Below are 15109 nucleotides of genomic sequence, written 5' to 3'. Positions count from 1 at the left end.
ATTCTAAAATAACAATGTGACAACAATAACATAGTGAAATAATGATACATTATACTACATATTATTTATTACATACAGCGTACAATCATATCACCCACCGTTATTAAACATTATGACCAAATACTATTATAAGTGGTTTATATAAGTTATCTCATTTCAGCCCCATAATTACTCAATAAGGTCATTAATATCATCCCCATTGAAGAGAAAATCAAAGCACAGAAAGGTTATGTGACTTAATGAAGGTCAATAAGCTGTAAGTGGTAGAAACAGGATACAAATTCAGACCTGACTGACTGAACAACCCACATGCTTACCATCACATTATGCTGCCACACAACTCCTCTAAAGATAACTCACTGTGTTCCAACCCCTGTCCAACCTAATTTCCAGCTTCCACCCACCCCAACTCTCCCCAGCTAAAGCTTGCTTTATTTTTTCTGGTCCTGGCTATTTTTCTTTTCTCCAAAGTTATTGTAAGTATTCTGATAAAAGACTGTTGAACTATTGAGTAAATTTTTCCAATGTATCTTCTGATTCTACTTCAATCTAACTTCTGTGTTTGCGTTCATATATACCAATAAACTGAATTACTACATAATAGCAGCCAAATGATAAAACATCTAGTAATAAAGTTAACAGTAAGCATGCAGTAACAAAATGAAAGACGCACAAACCATCATTTATACTAATAACACTGGACAAAAATAGGAGAGACTGCCATATTCCTCAAGAGGTATATTCAATATTATATAGCAAGTATACTCAATATTGTGAAACTACAACCCACAGGCTAGTCATCTGTTTTTGTAAAGTTTTGTTGGAACCCCATAGCCATAGGCATTCATTTGTGCAATGTCATATATTTCATGCTACCATGTCAGAGTTGTTGCATTGTTGCAACACAGACCGTAAGGCTAGCATGTCTAAAATATTTACTATCTGATCCTCTACAGAAAGCTTGCTGACTCTATTATAAAGATGCCCATTCTGTCCAGACAAATACAAAGTTTTATCCAATGCCAAACAAATTCCCAGCAATGAGACCACAAATATTCAAACATATTAAAGAGTCACAATAATTTGTGACTGTACGAGGTAAATGCAGACAGATCACTAAAAATAAAGTTAGAAATAAATATAAGAATTTAACCTATAAGAAGGCTTATCAAAAGAGTGAATAAGAATTCATTTTATAAAGCGTTACTGAAACAACTAGATGATTATTTAGAAAAATAATTAAAATCCCATCCCTATATCATATCATATACTATACTAAAACAAATTCCAGATTAATTAATGTCAGGTAATAATAGTAAGAAAATAAAAGCAGTCTCAAAGTGGGAAAGGTACTAATTATGCAAAATGTTAAAAGAATCCATGAAGGAAATAGGTTTGACAACATAAATAAATGCAATGCAAAAGGAGAGTCTTTATTATCCCATGTTATATGGGTTATTTTGATAGGATACAAGTTTATCAGTAACAACCGATTATAGTAAATTCATACATTAGAATGTTATGCAGACATTAAAATGGAGGCAGCAGCTCTATACCTACAAATGTGGAACAATCTTCAAAATATATAGTTAATATGAATATATCATATGCTACTATAGCAATTATTGCTAGATAACAAAGCACCCCCCAACTCCAGTGGCTTAAGAACATTTATTATTTCTCATCAATCTGCAGGTTGGATGGTCAGTTCTGCTAGTCTCCCCCTTGGCTCACATGGGCAGCTGCATGCAGCTGATAGGTTGGCTGTGAGACTGAGCCCAGCTGGGATACATGGGACATTCTCTCTTAATGGGTTAGACTAGGAGATTCCTGAACATGGTAATGATGGCATTCCAAGAGAGTGAAAATGAAACAATGAGGCCTCTAAAGGCCTGGACTCTAAAGGCATAGACACAACACTTTCATGACATCCTATTGGTAAAATCAAGCCAAAAAGCCAATCCTGATTCAAGAGGTAGACTCTACCTCTTGATAAAAGAAATGGCAAAGTTATATTTAAAGGATAAATAGATAAAGGGAGGCATGATTTATCAGAGACCATTACTATAAAAATCTACCGTGACTAATACTTACATGTAAATGAAAAAGAGGGCTTATATATACATAGAACACCTCTAAAAGGAAATAAAATAAACTGATAAGAGTAGTTGTCTCCAGACAGGAAAATTAAGGGAGTAAGCGAAGACTCACTGTCTACTTATCATCCTTTCATTTCTTTTTTAATATGCTGTACATTTACTACTGCTTTAAAAATAAAAAATATTTAAGAGCTTCTGCCTACTAAATAAATTGATTTAATTGAACATCTGGGAGAAAATATTTGCAACACATTATGACAAAGGGTTAATCTTCATAACATATAAAGAGCTTTACAAATCCATAAGAAAAAGCAAATACCCACCAGAAAAATTGACATGTGGCATGAATTGGTAATTCTCTCTCTCTCTCTCTCTCTCTCTCTCTCTCACACACACACACACACACACACACACACACAGAGAGAAATAGGCAGAATAAAAGAACAATTATATACCATTTCATCTACTGAATTAGCAAGTAATCTTACAGAATTTATAATAAAGATATTATCGAGATTGTAGCCATCCTCATATACTACTGGTAGGAGTGTAAATTAATAATGCAATTCTGGAGAGAATATGTAACCATATGTATGCTTGCATATCCCATATCCTTACATATAAATATATATTAAATATTAATATATTGTAATAAATACATCAAAAGTCTTAAAACTTCTTGGCCCAATAATTAAAATTTTGCTGACACATAGAGATATATGCATCCATATGGGCACATTTTATTTTATGGTCCCAGAGAAAGACCTCCAAATAATGAATCTGGCATTCATCCAATAAAAAAGCAAGGATGCTGCCTGATAACACTACAGTGAAGCTCAGTCATTCACAACTCCACCCATGCACAAAGGGCTTCAAGTTTACATGTTAGAGATGCATTTCTTAACAGACATCCACAGACAAGAATCATCAGTCTGAGGAAAGCCATCAACATGAAAGAGGACAAAACAGAGACAATGCAAGGTACAGAAGAATTTTTTTAAGCTATAACTAATATCCTTACAAAAATAAGAGAAAATACTACATTTATGAAACTATGACAATATGTCTGTCTGTTGGGCAGACTTCTGTACCTGCCCAAATTATCAATCAAATTTAAAACTAGACATTTTCAGACTTTCAAGAACTCAAAAAATGTATCTCCTTTCCTCCTTTTCTTAGGCTGCTAGTGGAATACATGCTCCAACAAAGCAAGAAGGTAAAACAAGAAAATAAGTGAATCAATACTGGAAGAGAAGACCTAAAATAATAGCTGTATGGCAGACCTAGAGAGCAATCAATACAATTAAAGCAGGTCTTCCATCAGTCTTCCCCATTTCTGCAAATGATATGACCATCTGCCCACTTACTCAAACTAAGAAACAAGAAGTCACTCTTGATTGCTTCTCAAATACCAAGTTCAAAATCCTCATGATTTTCTAAATAGCTTCTTAATTTATTCACTTCTTTCCATTTCCATTGCCATCATCATGTTCTAAGACTCTATCATCTCTTACCTGGTCCACTATAAGGGCCAGTTAACTAGTATACCTTACCTTGCACAAGCCATTTGCCCTATAACAACTAGTGATTATATTTTAAAATAAAAATAAGATCATGTCACTTTGCTCCTGAAAATTCTTCAACAGCTTATCAGTTCACCCAGAATAAAAAGCAAGCTTTCAGGCCAGGCATGGTGGCTCACAAATGTAATCCCAGCACTTTGGGAGGCTGGGGCAGGTGATCACCTGAGGTCAGAAGTTCAAGTCCAGCCTGACAAACATGGAGAAACCACATCTCTACTAAAAATACAAAATTAACTGGGCGTGGTGGTGCATGCCTGTAATCCCAGCTACTCGGGATGCTGAGGCAGGAGAATCACTTGAAGCCGGGAGGTGGAGGTTGCAGTGAGCTGAGATCGTACCACTGCACTCCAGCCTGGGCAACAACAGCGAAACGCCATCTTGAAAAATAATAATAATAAAAATAAATAAAAAGCAAGCTTTCCCTCTCACACTCTCTCACTACATTCCAATCACAACTGGCCTTGCAGATCCTTGAACATCCAAAGCTTTCTCCTGCCTGTGCAGGTATTTCCTTTTTACATCAAATCCCCCAGCACTTATACTGAAGTACAGCAGTCCCCTCTTATCCATGGTTTTGCTTTCTGTGGTTTCAGTTACCCTTGGTCAAGAAAAAGCAATATTTGGTCTGAAAATATTAAATGGAAAATTCCAGAAACAATTCCTAAGTTTTAAATTGCATGCTGTTCTGAGATTGTTCTCACACCTTCCAGCTCTGTCCTGCCTAGGACATGACTCATCCCTCTGTCCAGCACAGTTGTCTACACTACCCACCCGTTAGTCACTTAGTTGCTGTCTTGGTGATCAAACCAACTGCCACGGTACAGCAGTGCTTGACTTCAAGTAATCTTTATTTTACTTAATAAAGCACTTCGGGAAAGCACAAGAGTAGTGACACTGGCAATTCAGACACACTAACGACAAGCCATAAAGTGCTTCCTTTAAGGGAAGAGGTAAAAGTTCTTGATTTAATAAGGAAAGAAAAAAAAAATCACATGTTGATGTTGCTAAGATCTAACATAAGAACAAATCTTCTATCCATGAAATTGTGAAGAAGGAGAAAGAAATTTGTGCTAGTTTTGCTTTGCACCTCAAATTGCAAAAATAACAGCCACAGTGTATGCTAAGTACTCAGTTAAGATAGAAAAGGCATTAAATTTGTGGGTAGAAGACACTGATATAAATGTATTCAGACTGACAGCAACAGAATTCCATCAGAGATTTCAGGCATCCACTGAGGGTTGTTGGGGGGGGGGGGGGCGGGTCTTGGAGCATATCCCCTAACGATAAGGGGGGACTACTATATTCATCTATTTCATGATTCAACTTAAATGTCACTTCCTCAGAGAGAGCTTCTCTAACCTTCAATTCTCAATTTGCCCCTCATCAGGGTAATTTCCCTTCATTTCTCTTTCTCAATTAATTAAAAAGGGGACTTTTTTTTAACTAAATTAGGGCATGTTTCCTAATGAGACGGTATACAACGACTTAAATGAGGTTACAAAAAAAATACATAGAGCATAGGGTTAATAAAGACAATTTTTAAGAATTAAAACAAGATGGAAGAGGGGAATTTGTCCTACTGGCTATCATGACATTTCACAAGACTATAATAGTTAAGAAAGTATGGAACTGGCACAGGGACAATGACTGACTGACCAGAACAGAAAGTCTAGCAACAGGCCCATGTGTGATATAAATTTCACATCCATGGGCAAGGATGGCCTTCTCAATAAATGAGGCAGGGTCAATCAATTATCCATATGGTGGGGGGTTGGGCAGGACTATATCCCTATCTCAAGCCATATAATAGAAAAAATAAATTTCTATTTAAAGACCAAAAAAGGAAACAAGAAAACTTTTAAATTCTTAAAGATGCGTGACTTTTGGACAGACCCAGATTTCTTAAAACTCTCTCTTTCTCTCTGTCACATACACACACGAACACACAGATGCATACACACATACATGTACATGTGCACACAGGCACATACATTCAAATCTAAAAAAGAAAATACTGTTGAATGTAACTTCATTAAAATCAAAAGTCTTGGACAATAGGAGCACTAAAATAAGAATATATGCCACAGACTTTGTGCAGATATTTGTAATACATGTAATTGCCAAAAGTAAGTATCCAAAATATATAAAGAATGCTTTAAAATCTATAGAAATATACAAATAATCCACTTAAAAGATGAATTAGAATATCCCAAAGTAAGAAATCTGAATTGCCAATAATCATATTAAAAGACTATTTCATAGCATGGCGAGGTGGCTCACACCTATAATCCCAGCACTTTGGGAGGCTGAGGCGAGCAGATCAGAAGGTCAGGAGATTGACACCATCCTGGCCAACATGGTGAAACCTCATCTCTACTAAAACACAAAAAATCCCCGGGCGTGATGGTACCCACCTGTAGTCCCAGCTACTTGGGAAGTTGAGGCAGGAGAACCGCTTTAAGCAGGGAGGCAGAGATTGCAATGGAACAAAATCGCTCCACTGCACTGCACTCTGGCCTGGTGACAGAGCGAGACTCTGTCTCAACAAAAAAAAAAAAAAAAGAAAGAAAATAATTTTCACCACACTAGCAATCACAGAAATACAAATTAAAACCATAATGAGATACCAGGTCATACCTCATCAGCTTGCCAAAAATATAAGTCTGATAATATCAAGTACTGGTGAGGCTACAAAATAGTAGAAACTCATTTCTGATGGAAGGAAATTGATAAAATCTGGCAATATCTAATAAAATAGAAGATGCATACATCTTAAGAGCTAGTAATTCTATTTCTAGGAATATACCTTTGATGTGTAGCTTTCAAATATTTTGGCCATCAAAACATATTTTTCATTATGACCCAGTATATACATACTCACTTATTTAACTGAAACAAAAATTCACAAAACAGTGCTTATTCTTACTGTGTGTGACACATTTTGAGAGTTTCCATTTTGTTCTCATTCATTCTTTTAATGTTGGGGTGACTCATTCAATTGATTTAACAACCACTAATGGGTAAATACACTCAGTTCAAAAAACTGTCCCAGAAAATATTATCATACATATTTTCTTGTGCACATGTGAGAGAAAGTTCACTGTGGCACTCTTTGTCAAAAAATAATTTAAACGACATAACTGTCAATCAGTAGAAGAATGAATTTAAAATTAGGGACATATTCATACAATGGAATACAAAATTGCAGCACAAAGTCATAAATACCAACACAGAAAAATCTCATTAACTTCATACTAAGCAAAACGGGCAAGATGCAGATGAATTTATATAGTATATCATTTGTACAAACTTTTTAAGCATGCAAAATAATACTGTTGAGAAATATATTAATATATAATGAATATATAAAGTATGAAGACAGGCATGGGGGAAAAGGGGAATGAGATCAGGGAAAAGTACAGAAAAGCCAAGTGAACAACTAGATCTAAATTATTAAAAACTGCCCATCTTCAGATAAGATCATGTGCGATCAGGGTGGTATGGCCACAGACAAAAATTAAACTATTGCCTCCCAGGACAGCAGCTTCCTTTTAGACACAGGCTAAAGATTCAGATTGCCAGCTAGAGAGACTCATGCAGCCAAACTGAGATCAGTCTTCAAAGCTTACAGCACTCGTCCTTTAAAACTGTTCTGTCTATTTAGTAATCAAGTACTTACACTGAGTATCTATTTTTAACTAAGTAATGAAATTCAGAACATGGACAAAAAAAAGCAATAGGTAGTTGTGGGCGGATGAGATGTCACAGCAGATGCCCCAAACACAGCCATGTGCCAGTAAGGTTGAGTCACTGCAAAATGCTGAAAAAAGATACTGAGGCTCAGCTGCCACAGGTTGCAGTGAGCCCTATCTTCTTTCCTCACTGTTGTGTTTGCCAGGCATCGTTCCAGAATACTGAACAGACACTTAGACATCTTCAAGATTAGAAAAATCACTAAAAATGACAAAATATGCCATCTTACAAATAACACACGCTTGTGATCAAATTAACACAGAGCAAAGAACTAATAAACATTCAGTAAGCTCATGGAATAATTCTCTAAAATTAATACTCTGATCCCTTCACATCTCAGTCTATATTTTACCTACAAGAGAAAATCCAGTATTGTATAATATATTTTACTATAATTTCAAAAATGTCAACTCATTTCAGGGAATGTCACTAAAAAGAAGTACGCATAACAGAATGTAAGCAATACACTATCAGGCCAATAAAAATCCTTACAAAACACAAGAACAAACCACTCTTATCCCCAAAACAAGCAGTTTCCCAAGGACAACATCTAATCTAACTCATTCATTCATCCATTCAAATCCTACTTACTATGTTACATGTGAAAAGTACCAAGATAGACCTTAAGGAGGGATAAAAAGAAATTAAACAAGAACTTGTCCCTTAAGATACTGATGGCCTAGCAATGGAGTTTAGAAACATATATAGTCTTAAGTAAGGTAGAAAAATCTAGGTACCATAAGAAAAATATATATGAACTGCTATTTTCAAAAATAAAAAAGAAAAAGAAAAAGGAATCTTGCTTTGATTAGGTTCTCGCCTGTTTCATCAACCAGCTCTATAATATAGATACTTAGACCTCATCTCTTCCAGGACAAGTGGCTACATATAATAACAAAACTGGTTCTTGTGGCCTTTAGAAATTATTTCCTCATTTTATACCTTTTATACATACTGTGTCCTATAGGGTACATCACTTTGAGTTAATAGAAATTAGACATGTAAATTCTGATTCTCATAACTGTGTCTGCTGAAGATCTAAAAAGAAAGGGAAATCCCAAAAGTGACACACTAAAAAGAAGCCATCCTTTTCTCTAACTTTATCACTGTTTTGTTACAGAAAGGAGAAATTCACACTTCGGCTAATGGAAAGACTGAAGAAGAAATTGTTAATGAACTTCTAAAGAACTTCCCTGAATCTTTCAGGCAAGTACTATATAAAAGGTATCAATAATGTTCCAGATTAGCAAGGCTTTTCACATCATTTTATGAATGTATGTAGACCAGGCATCCCCAAACTTTTTACACAGGGGGCCAGTTCACTGTTCCTCAGACCGTTGGAGGGCCGCCACATACTATGCTCCTCTCACTGACCACCAATGAAAGAGGTGCCCCTTCCTGAAGTGCGGCAGGAGGCCGGATAAATGGCCTCAGGGGGCCGCATGCGGCCCAGTAGGCCGTAGTTTGGGGACGCCTGATGTAGACGTTATTTTCATTTCATTTTTAAAGCTAAAGAAACTAAATTCCATACATATTAAATGTCATTAAATGCCATTTCACATATTTTTCAGACAGTCCAGAAAAAGCTAGGACTAGGCCAGGCATGATGGCTCATGCCTGTAATTCCAGCACTTTGGGAAGCCAAGGTGGGTGGATCACCTGAGGTCAGAAGTTTGAGACTAGCCTGGTCAACATGGTAAAACCCCATCTCTATTAAAAATACGAAAAATTAGCCAGGCATGGTGGTGGGTGCCTGCAGTCCCAGGTACTCCAGAGGCTGAGGCAGGAGAGTCGCTTGAACCCAGAAGGCAGAGGTTGCAGTGAGCCAAGAACATGCCATTGCACTCCAACCTGGACAATAAGAGTGAAACTATGTCTCAAAAAAAAGGCTAGGACTCGTGGATCCATTTCAAATTTGTCATTGAATCCCACCATTTGCTCTTAAATCTTCAACTAAACATGCCGGAATTTGAGAGTACCCAGAAGAGAATCTGTGAAAAAGAACCAACACGACTTTATGCTGATAAACCCAACTGGTCTCTCAGGAAACTGATACAAAGAATAAGAATTTCAGGTTGATACTGTCTTACATATACCAGTCACCAGTCAACAGTCTACTAGCCATCAGGCCCCTTTCAGGTCTTCAGTACCTCTGAAAAGAATGTCTGTGACATACTAAAAAAAAAAAGATTTATTTTGATGTCCTATATATTCAGGTCAATGAACATTCCTGGTTGATGAATTGGTTTTATTTTTTTTCTTTATTTTCTTTTTAAGAGATGGGGTCTAGCTATGTTGCCTAAGCTGGTCTCAAACTCCTGGGCTCAAGTAATCCACCTGTCTCAGCCTCCCAAGCAGCTGGGACTACAGTCATATACCACCATGTCCAGCTCAGGTTTTTTTTGTTTTTGTTTTTGTTTTTATGACAGCTTTACTAAGATATAATTTACATACCATAAAATCACTGTAAAGTGTGCAATCTGATCATTCGTCATATACTCCCAAAGCTATGCAACCATCACCACTATCTAATTTTACAACATTTTTGTTACTCCAAAAAGAAATCTCACACTTAAGCAGTCACTTCTGATTTCCCCAGCCTTTGGCGCCCACTAATTTACTTTCTGTCTATGAATTGGCCTATTCTGGACATGTCAGATAAATGAAATCATATACTAAGTGACCTTTTGTAATGAGCTTCTCTCACTTAGCATAGTGTTTTCAAGGTTCATCATGTTGTACTATGAATCAGTTTCATTACTTTTTGTGGTGAAATAATCATCTATTTTTCATATGCCAAATTTGTTTATCCATTCATCAGTTGATGGACATTTTAGTTGTATAGGTAGGACTTTTGACCTGCAAAAACCTGAGCCATCTAATCTGATTTTTCATTTTATGGATAAAAAATTGAGATCCAGAGAGAAAACGGAAACTGCCTCTGGCTACACAGACTTAAGACTATCAGTGGACATCTGAAATGCCTTCTTTTCTCCAGGCTCACCTCATCCCAATAAAAGAAGAAAATCCTTACTGTGTTTGTTCCTAGCAGTAAAACTCAAGATAGGATAGGTGAGGTGGGAAGGAAAAGAAAATAATAGGATTAGGCACAATCTTGTTGAACCAAAGAAACTTTTGAAAAGACCAACAGTTTTAAACCTTCAAAAACACAGAAGAAAAAAAAAAGAGAGATGAGCACAATGCAGACGCAAAGATGTTATTTTTAATAAGAAAAGAAACACGAAAGTATGGGAAAACCTGAAAAGTTACTCTGAAATATCCAGTGATCCATTTGAAAATCCTTTTATTCTCAGACCCGGAAGAAAAATACACTGATTTAAAGATTGCAGAGTGAGGAAACCAAAGTCAAAACAACAAACTGAGAAGAAATGAGCACAGTAAAGGAAGTACATCACTCTACTTTTTGCAGGCCAAAAATTACAGTGAGGGCAACTGGAAAATACCCTCTTGAGATCTGATCTTGATGACTTCAATTAGAGATGGAATCCATCTAAAGGAAGCATTTTATAATTTAGGAGGCTCTGATCTAGATTGTCTATGATAATGTGGGAAATTCAGTCTGAATGAATCCTATATACAGTCTCCATTTCACAATCCTCACTTCCTACCACCATTTATAAGCTGGGAAGTCTGTCTGAGCACCAGGCCTGCTACTTGACTAAACGGCAAAACTTCTAAACCAGTTAAAAAAAGCAGTCGCTTTCTGATACCTGGCTTATCTAAGGATGAGAGTTAATTTATAAATCCCCTAATGTATATAGTTAACTTTTAGAAGAAAAAAAAGTTAAAACGTTTTTACCAACTCCATCAGAGTTGTTTCTACCAAATCCTCTTGCCTCCACAAAAAAGGAGTTAACCTAACACTAGCAAAATGGCTAGCAAACAGTAAATGCTCCATAAATATTTGATTAATGAAACTAAAGATAATATCAGATGTTTTCAAAAGCATCCTACTATTCCAAGGAAGTGTCTTAGTTTTTTTTAACTTACTACTAAAAAACGTAAGTCAGTATTCTTATACCCAAATCTTTAGCTTAGTCAAACAACAGCAAGATGTGTAAATGGCAAAAGGCAAAAGAGTCTAACAAGGAGAAAGCTAAAAGAGAATCAAGAATACAACATTTCTGCTTTCACTGCTGCTGCTGCTAACACCCCTCCAAACCCACCACTGTACACTTGGCTCAGAGTCCATCCCATTACCCAATGATCCCACAGCAACCTCATGGCACCACCATTAATGAAGACACACAAGGGTACCATTCACTGTGACAAGACAATGACATGCACATTGCTTTGCCTCTTGCCAGACTATGGGATGCAGAGAGGGCACGGACTGAGGACCTTGAAAAATCAGCTTCATGTGATATCATGATGGACATGTGTGACAAGTATGACCCACAGAGACACTGATATGACCATCACCAGATGTTTTTCACAGAGATCATGAGCTCCCTGTCACCTGGTAAGCAACAGCAGACCCAGCTGAGCAGTGCAGACTGAGCTGGGCCCACACTGCTCCAGACCCAGCTGGGCACAAGTTGCTGGCTCAGTTGCTGGAGTCTAGTGAAGAGGACAATACGGTGGGCACCCTCTATGACAAGATGTATGAGTATATCATGGAGGAGGTGGGCACAATAGATCATGGGACCTACCAGTGGAAGAAGGGGGAACTTTGACACGCACTAGCGACTAGCCTGAGTGCGGCTCAACTTAATCCCACCTGGAACCAGCCCAACCAAGGTAGGGTTCAAGTGTGTAACGGATCTAACTCTTAGAGAAGAGTTTCTGCAGAGACTAAGCTTTTATCAGCATATCTGGCTGCCAGCCTGGGGTCTAGGGCCGTGGCCTGCAAAAGCAGACACCCTTGAAAGGGGCAACTCTACCATCTGGAATCTAAGCTGCCCCTACCCCAGCCATCATCTTTGTTATCTACACTGACCGGACTAGACAATAGTAGTACAGTGTGTGCCCAAAAAGTACCACTAATTCTAAAGCTGACTGTCCCTACCCAAGCCATGGTAGGTTCTTCATGAGGAGGCCCTGGACCAGGTCAGTGAGATTCCTGGCTACATCTTGGTCCATACCAACAGCTTCATTTGTAGATGCCATATCCAAGAGGGTACCTTGAGCATGGCCTGTGCAAACTTGCCCTAGTGACCAAAACCTTTGCTTCCCACAAATCTCATAGTCCAATTAAATGTCTTCCATCTTAAAAAAAAAAAAAAAAAAAAAGGCAACATTTCTAGTAAGAAAGTACTCAGAAATGATGGGGATATGTCAAAAGGATGAAAAAGCCACTTGATAGAACTCCCAATGACAAAAAGCTGCAACAACTGAGCAGCCAAATATATGATAATAATATTTGATTTATAACCCGCAGAGAAAAATACCCAAAAATTCATACTGGCATTAGTAAATAACTAAATAAAATAAATAACTGAAGGAGAAGGAAGAGTGTTTCTTTATAGTAGAATTCAAATTAATAAATGGGGAGAAATAAGAAAATGAGAAAATGCACTCTTATACAAGCACCAGAGGAGTAATAGTTATAGGCGAGAACCATCCATGGATGCTGAAATTAACGGACAAAAGTATGATGAGAAACCGGATATTTGCAAAGTCCAAAAGCAGCACTCAGCAAAATACAGTTCTTAACTAATTATATGGAGAAAAATCAGTTAACTTTACAGTGATCACTTAACCAAGTTATCAAAGTTAACTTAGCAATAAAAAGGTATATGGACATCATGTATTCCCTGATCTGATGCACTGAAGATGGTACAATCACACATCTGTACTATACTTGGGAAAAAACATATTTCTCATTCTACTGAAAAGGGAACATTAGACAAACCCATATGGATGCACATTTTACAAAATAAGTAGCCAGTGCTCTTTAAAAGTGTCAAGGTCATGACAGGCAAAGAAAAACTGGGGAACTGTTGCTGTTGGGGAGACTAAGGAGACATGATGATTGAACCCTGGAACAAAAAGGGCATTAATGGGAAAACTGGAAAAATTCAAATAAGACCTATAGAACAATTAACAACATTATAACAATGCTAATTTTCTACAGTATTTTTGTAACTTTTTGTAAATCTAAGTTTGTTGCAGGAAAAGAAAATCTGTTTTTTAATGTAACATTTCTAGGTGTGAGATCTTGCTGTTTCAACCCCATTGTGAGAAATGACCCATATTGGCTAGCTCTTATAATTTTCATATTAAGAGAGTTTACCAAATGATAATCAGATTCAGAATATGTTTGTTGCCAGACTGCAGCAAACATAAAAAGAAAACAAGCCAATGAATAAAAAATACTTCTAAAACTCACATGCTCTTCCCAAAGAGATAAACCAGAAAAAAGACATGAACATTCTGGTCATAAAACAATGGCCCACAACACAAATAAAATGAAACATAAAATGTCAAGAATTGAATAAAACCTTCTGATTCAACATATGATGAGATGATGACTTGGTGGGTTTCCACAGTGACTAATTTTTATGAATCTGGTAAGGAAGGACTATCATTAGGTAAAGATTGAAGTGGTTCTGGGACATACACTGAATTCATACTGCTACATACCCAGATTTCAAGTCAGTTATCCTCAAACAGTTTGTAGCATCCAGTCCCACTTTTCCATTCCGGACCACGCTAGATATGAAAGGGGAGAGCATTGGAGAAATTCGGTTCAAGGCCACTTCTGGGGACATTTTAACTTGACTTGTAAATCACCACTGAAAGCAGAAAAAGGAAAGAATGATGATTAGAGTTTACAAATGAACTAGACAACACTCTTCCTGAAAACTAAGCAGCACACAGGAGCTTCTCTTGCATGAATAAATACTTCATTTCCCATCTCTAGAGTGGACTCTTCCAATGATCCTCCAGAAAAAACCACCTCGCTGCTGCTCAACTGCTCAGGATAGGGACTACACCACTGCTTTTCAGGAACAGAAGGAACCCCTGAAATACAATTCCCTCTTCCTTCCCAAAGCTGATTTTCCATACTGCCACACTCTACTTAAAATGGTGCCACTCTGTCACACAACTGGCTCATTCTACTTTATTTGAGTCCAAGGAGCCTTTGCTAACAACCCTCTGTCCCAACACAAAAACACACACATCGCTGGGTTAGCAATCTCTTCCTGTGTGTCCCTCCAAGGAGTAAAAGCTTGATGGATAATACCATATAAAACTCTACAGGCCAGGTGCAGTAGCTCACGCCTGTAATCCCAGCACTTTGGGAGGCCAAGGCAGGTGGATCACCTGAGGTCGAGAGTTCAATACCACCCTGACCAACATGAAGAAACACCATCTCTACTTTAAAAAAAAAAAAAAAATCAGCCAGGCGTAGTGGTGCATGCCTATAATCCCAGCTACTCTGGAGGCTGAGGCAGGAGAATAGCTTGAACCCAGGAGGCGGAGGTTGCAGTGAGCCGAGATCGCGCCACTGCACTCCAGCCTGGGCAACAAGAGTGAAACTCCATCTCAAAAAAGAAAAAAAAAAAGGGAAAAAAAACTACAATAAGCTAACCTGCTTGCAGCTTTTACTTACTTGAAATTATTTACTGATATGCCTTTCTTAATAACCTTTCCATCCACAGTGTAGTCTGTTTATGTGATCCCTTTCCTGCAGGGACTATGTTTTGA

At 37.4% G+C, this 15109-nt stretch overlaps 1 protein-coding gene across 5 annotated transcripts in view; it reads right to left on the bottom strand.

Annotated features, from left to right (window-relative positions):
* The window catches only part of BABAM2 (BRISC and BRCA1 A complex member 2), a 450161-nt gene that overhangs the window by 430520 nt on the left and 4532 nt on the right, over positions 1-15109 (bottom strand). For all 5 annotated transcript variants that reach the window (XM_074395641.1, XM_003941529.4, XM_003941528.4 and 2 more), the window contains exon 2: positions 14042-14193. In XM_074395641.1, the coding sequence (XP_074251742.1) occupies positions 14042-14169 (128 nt within the window). In that variant the 5' untranslated portion in view covers positions 14170-14193. The remainder of the gene's footprint in view (positions 1-14041; positions 14194-15109) is intronic.

This window comes from Saimiri boliviensis, chromosome 1 (genome assembly GCF_048565385.1).
Source record: "Saimiri boliviensis isolate mSaiBol1 chromosome 1, mSaiBol1.pri, whole genome shotgun sequence".
NCBI classification, from domain to species: domain Eukaryota; kingdom Metazoa; phylum Chordata; class Mammalia; order Primates; family Cebidae; genus Saimiri; species Saimiri boliviensis.
This window is presented reverse-complemented; position numbering and strand designations above follow the sequence as displayed.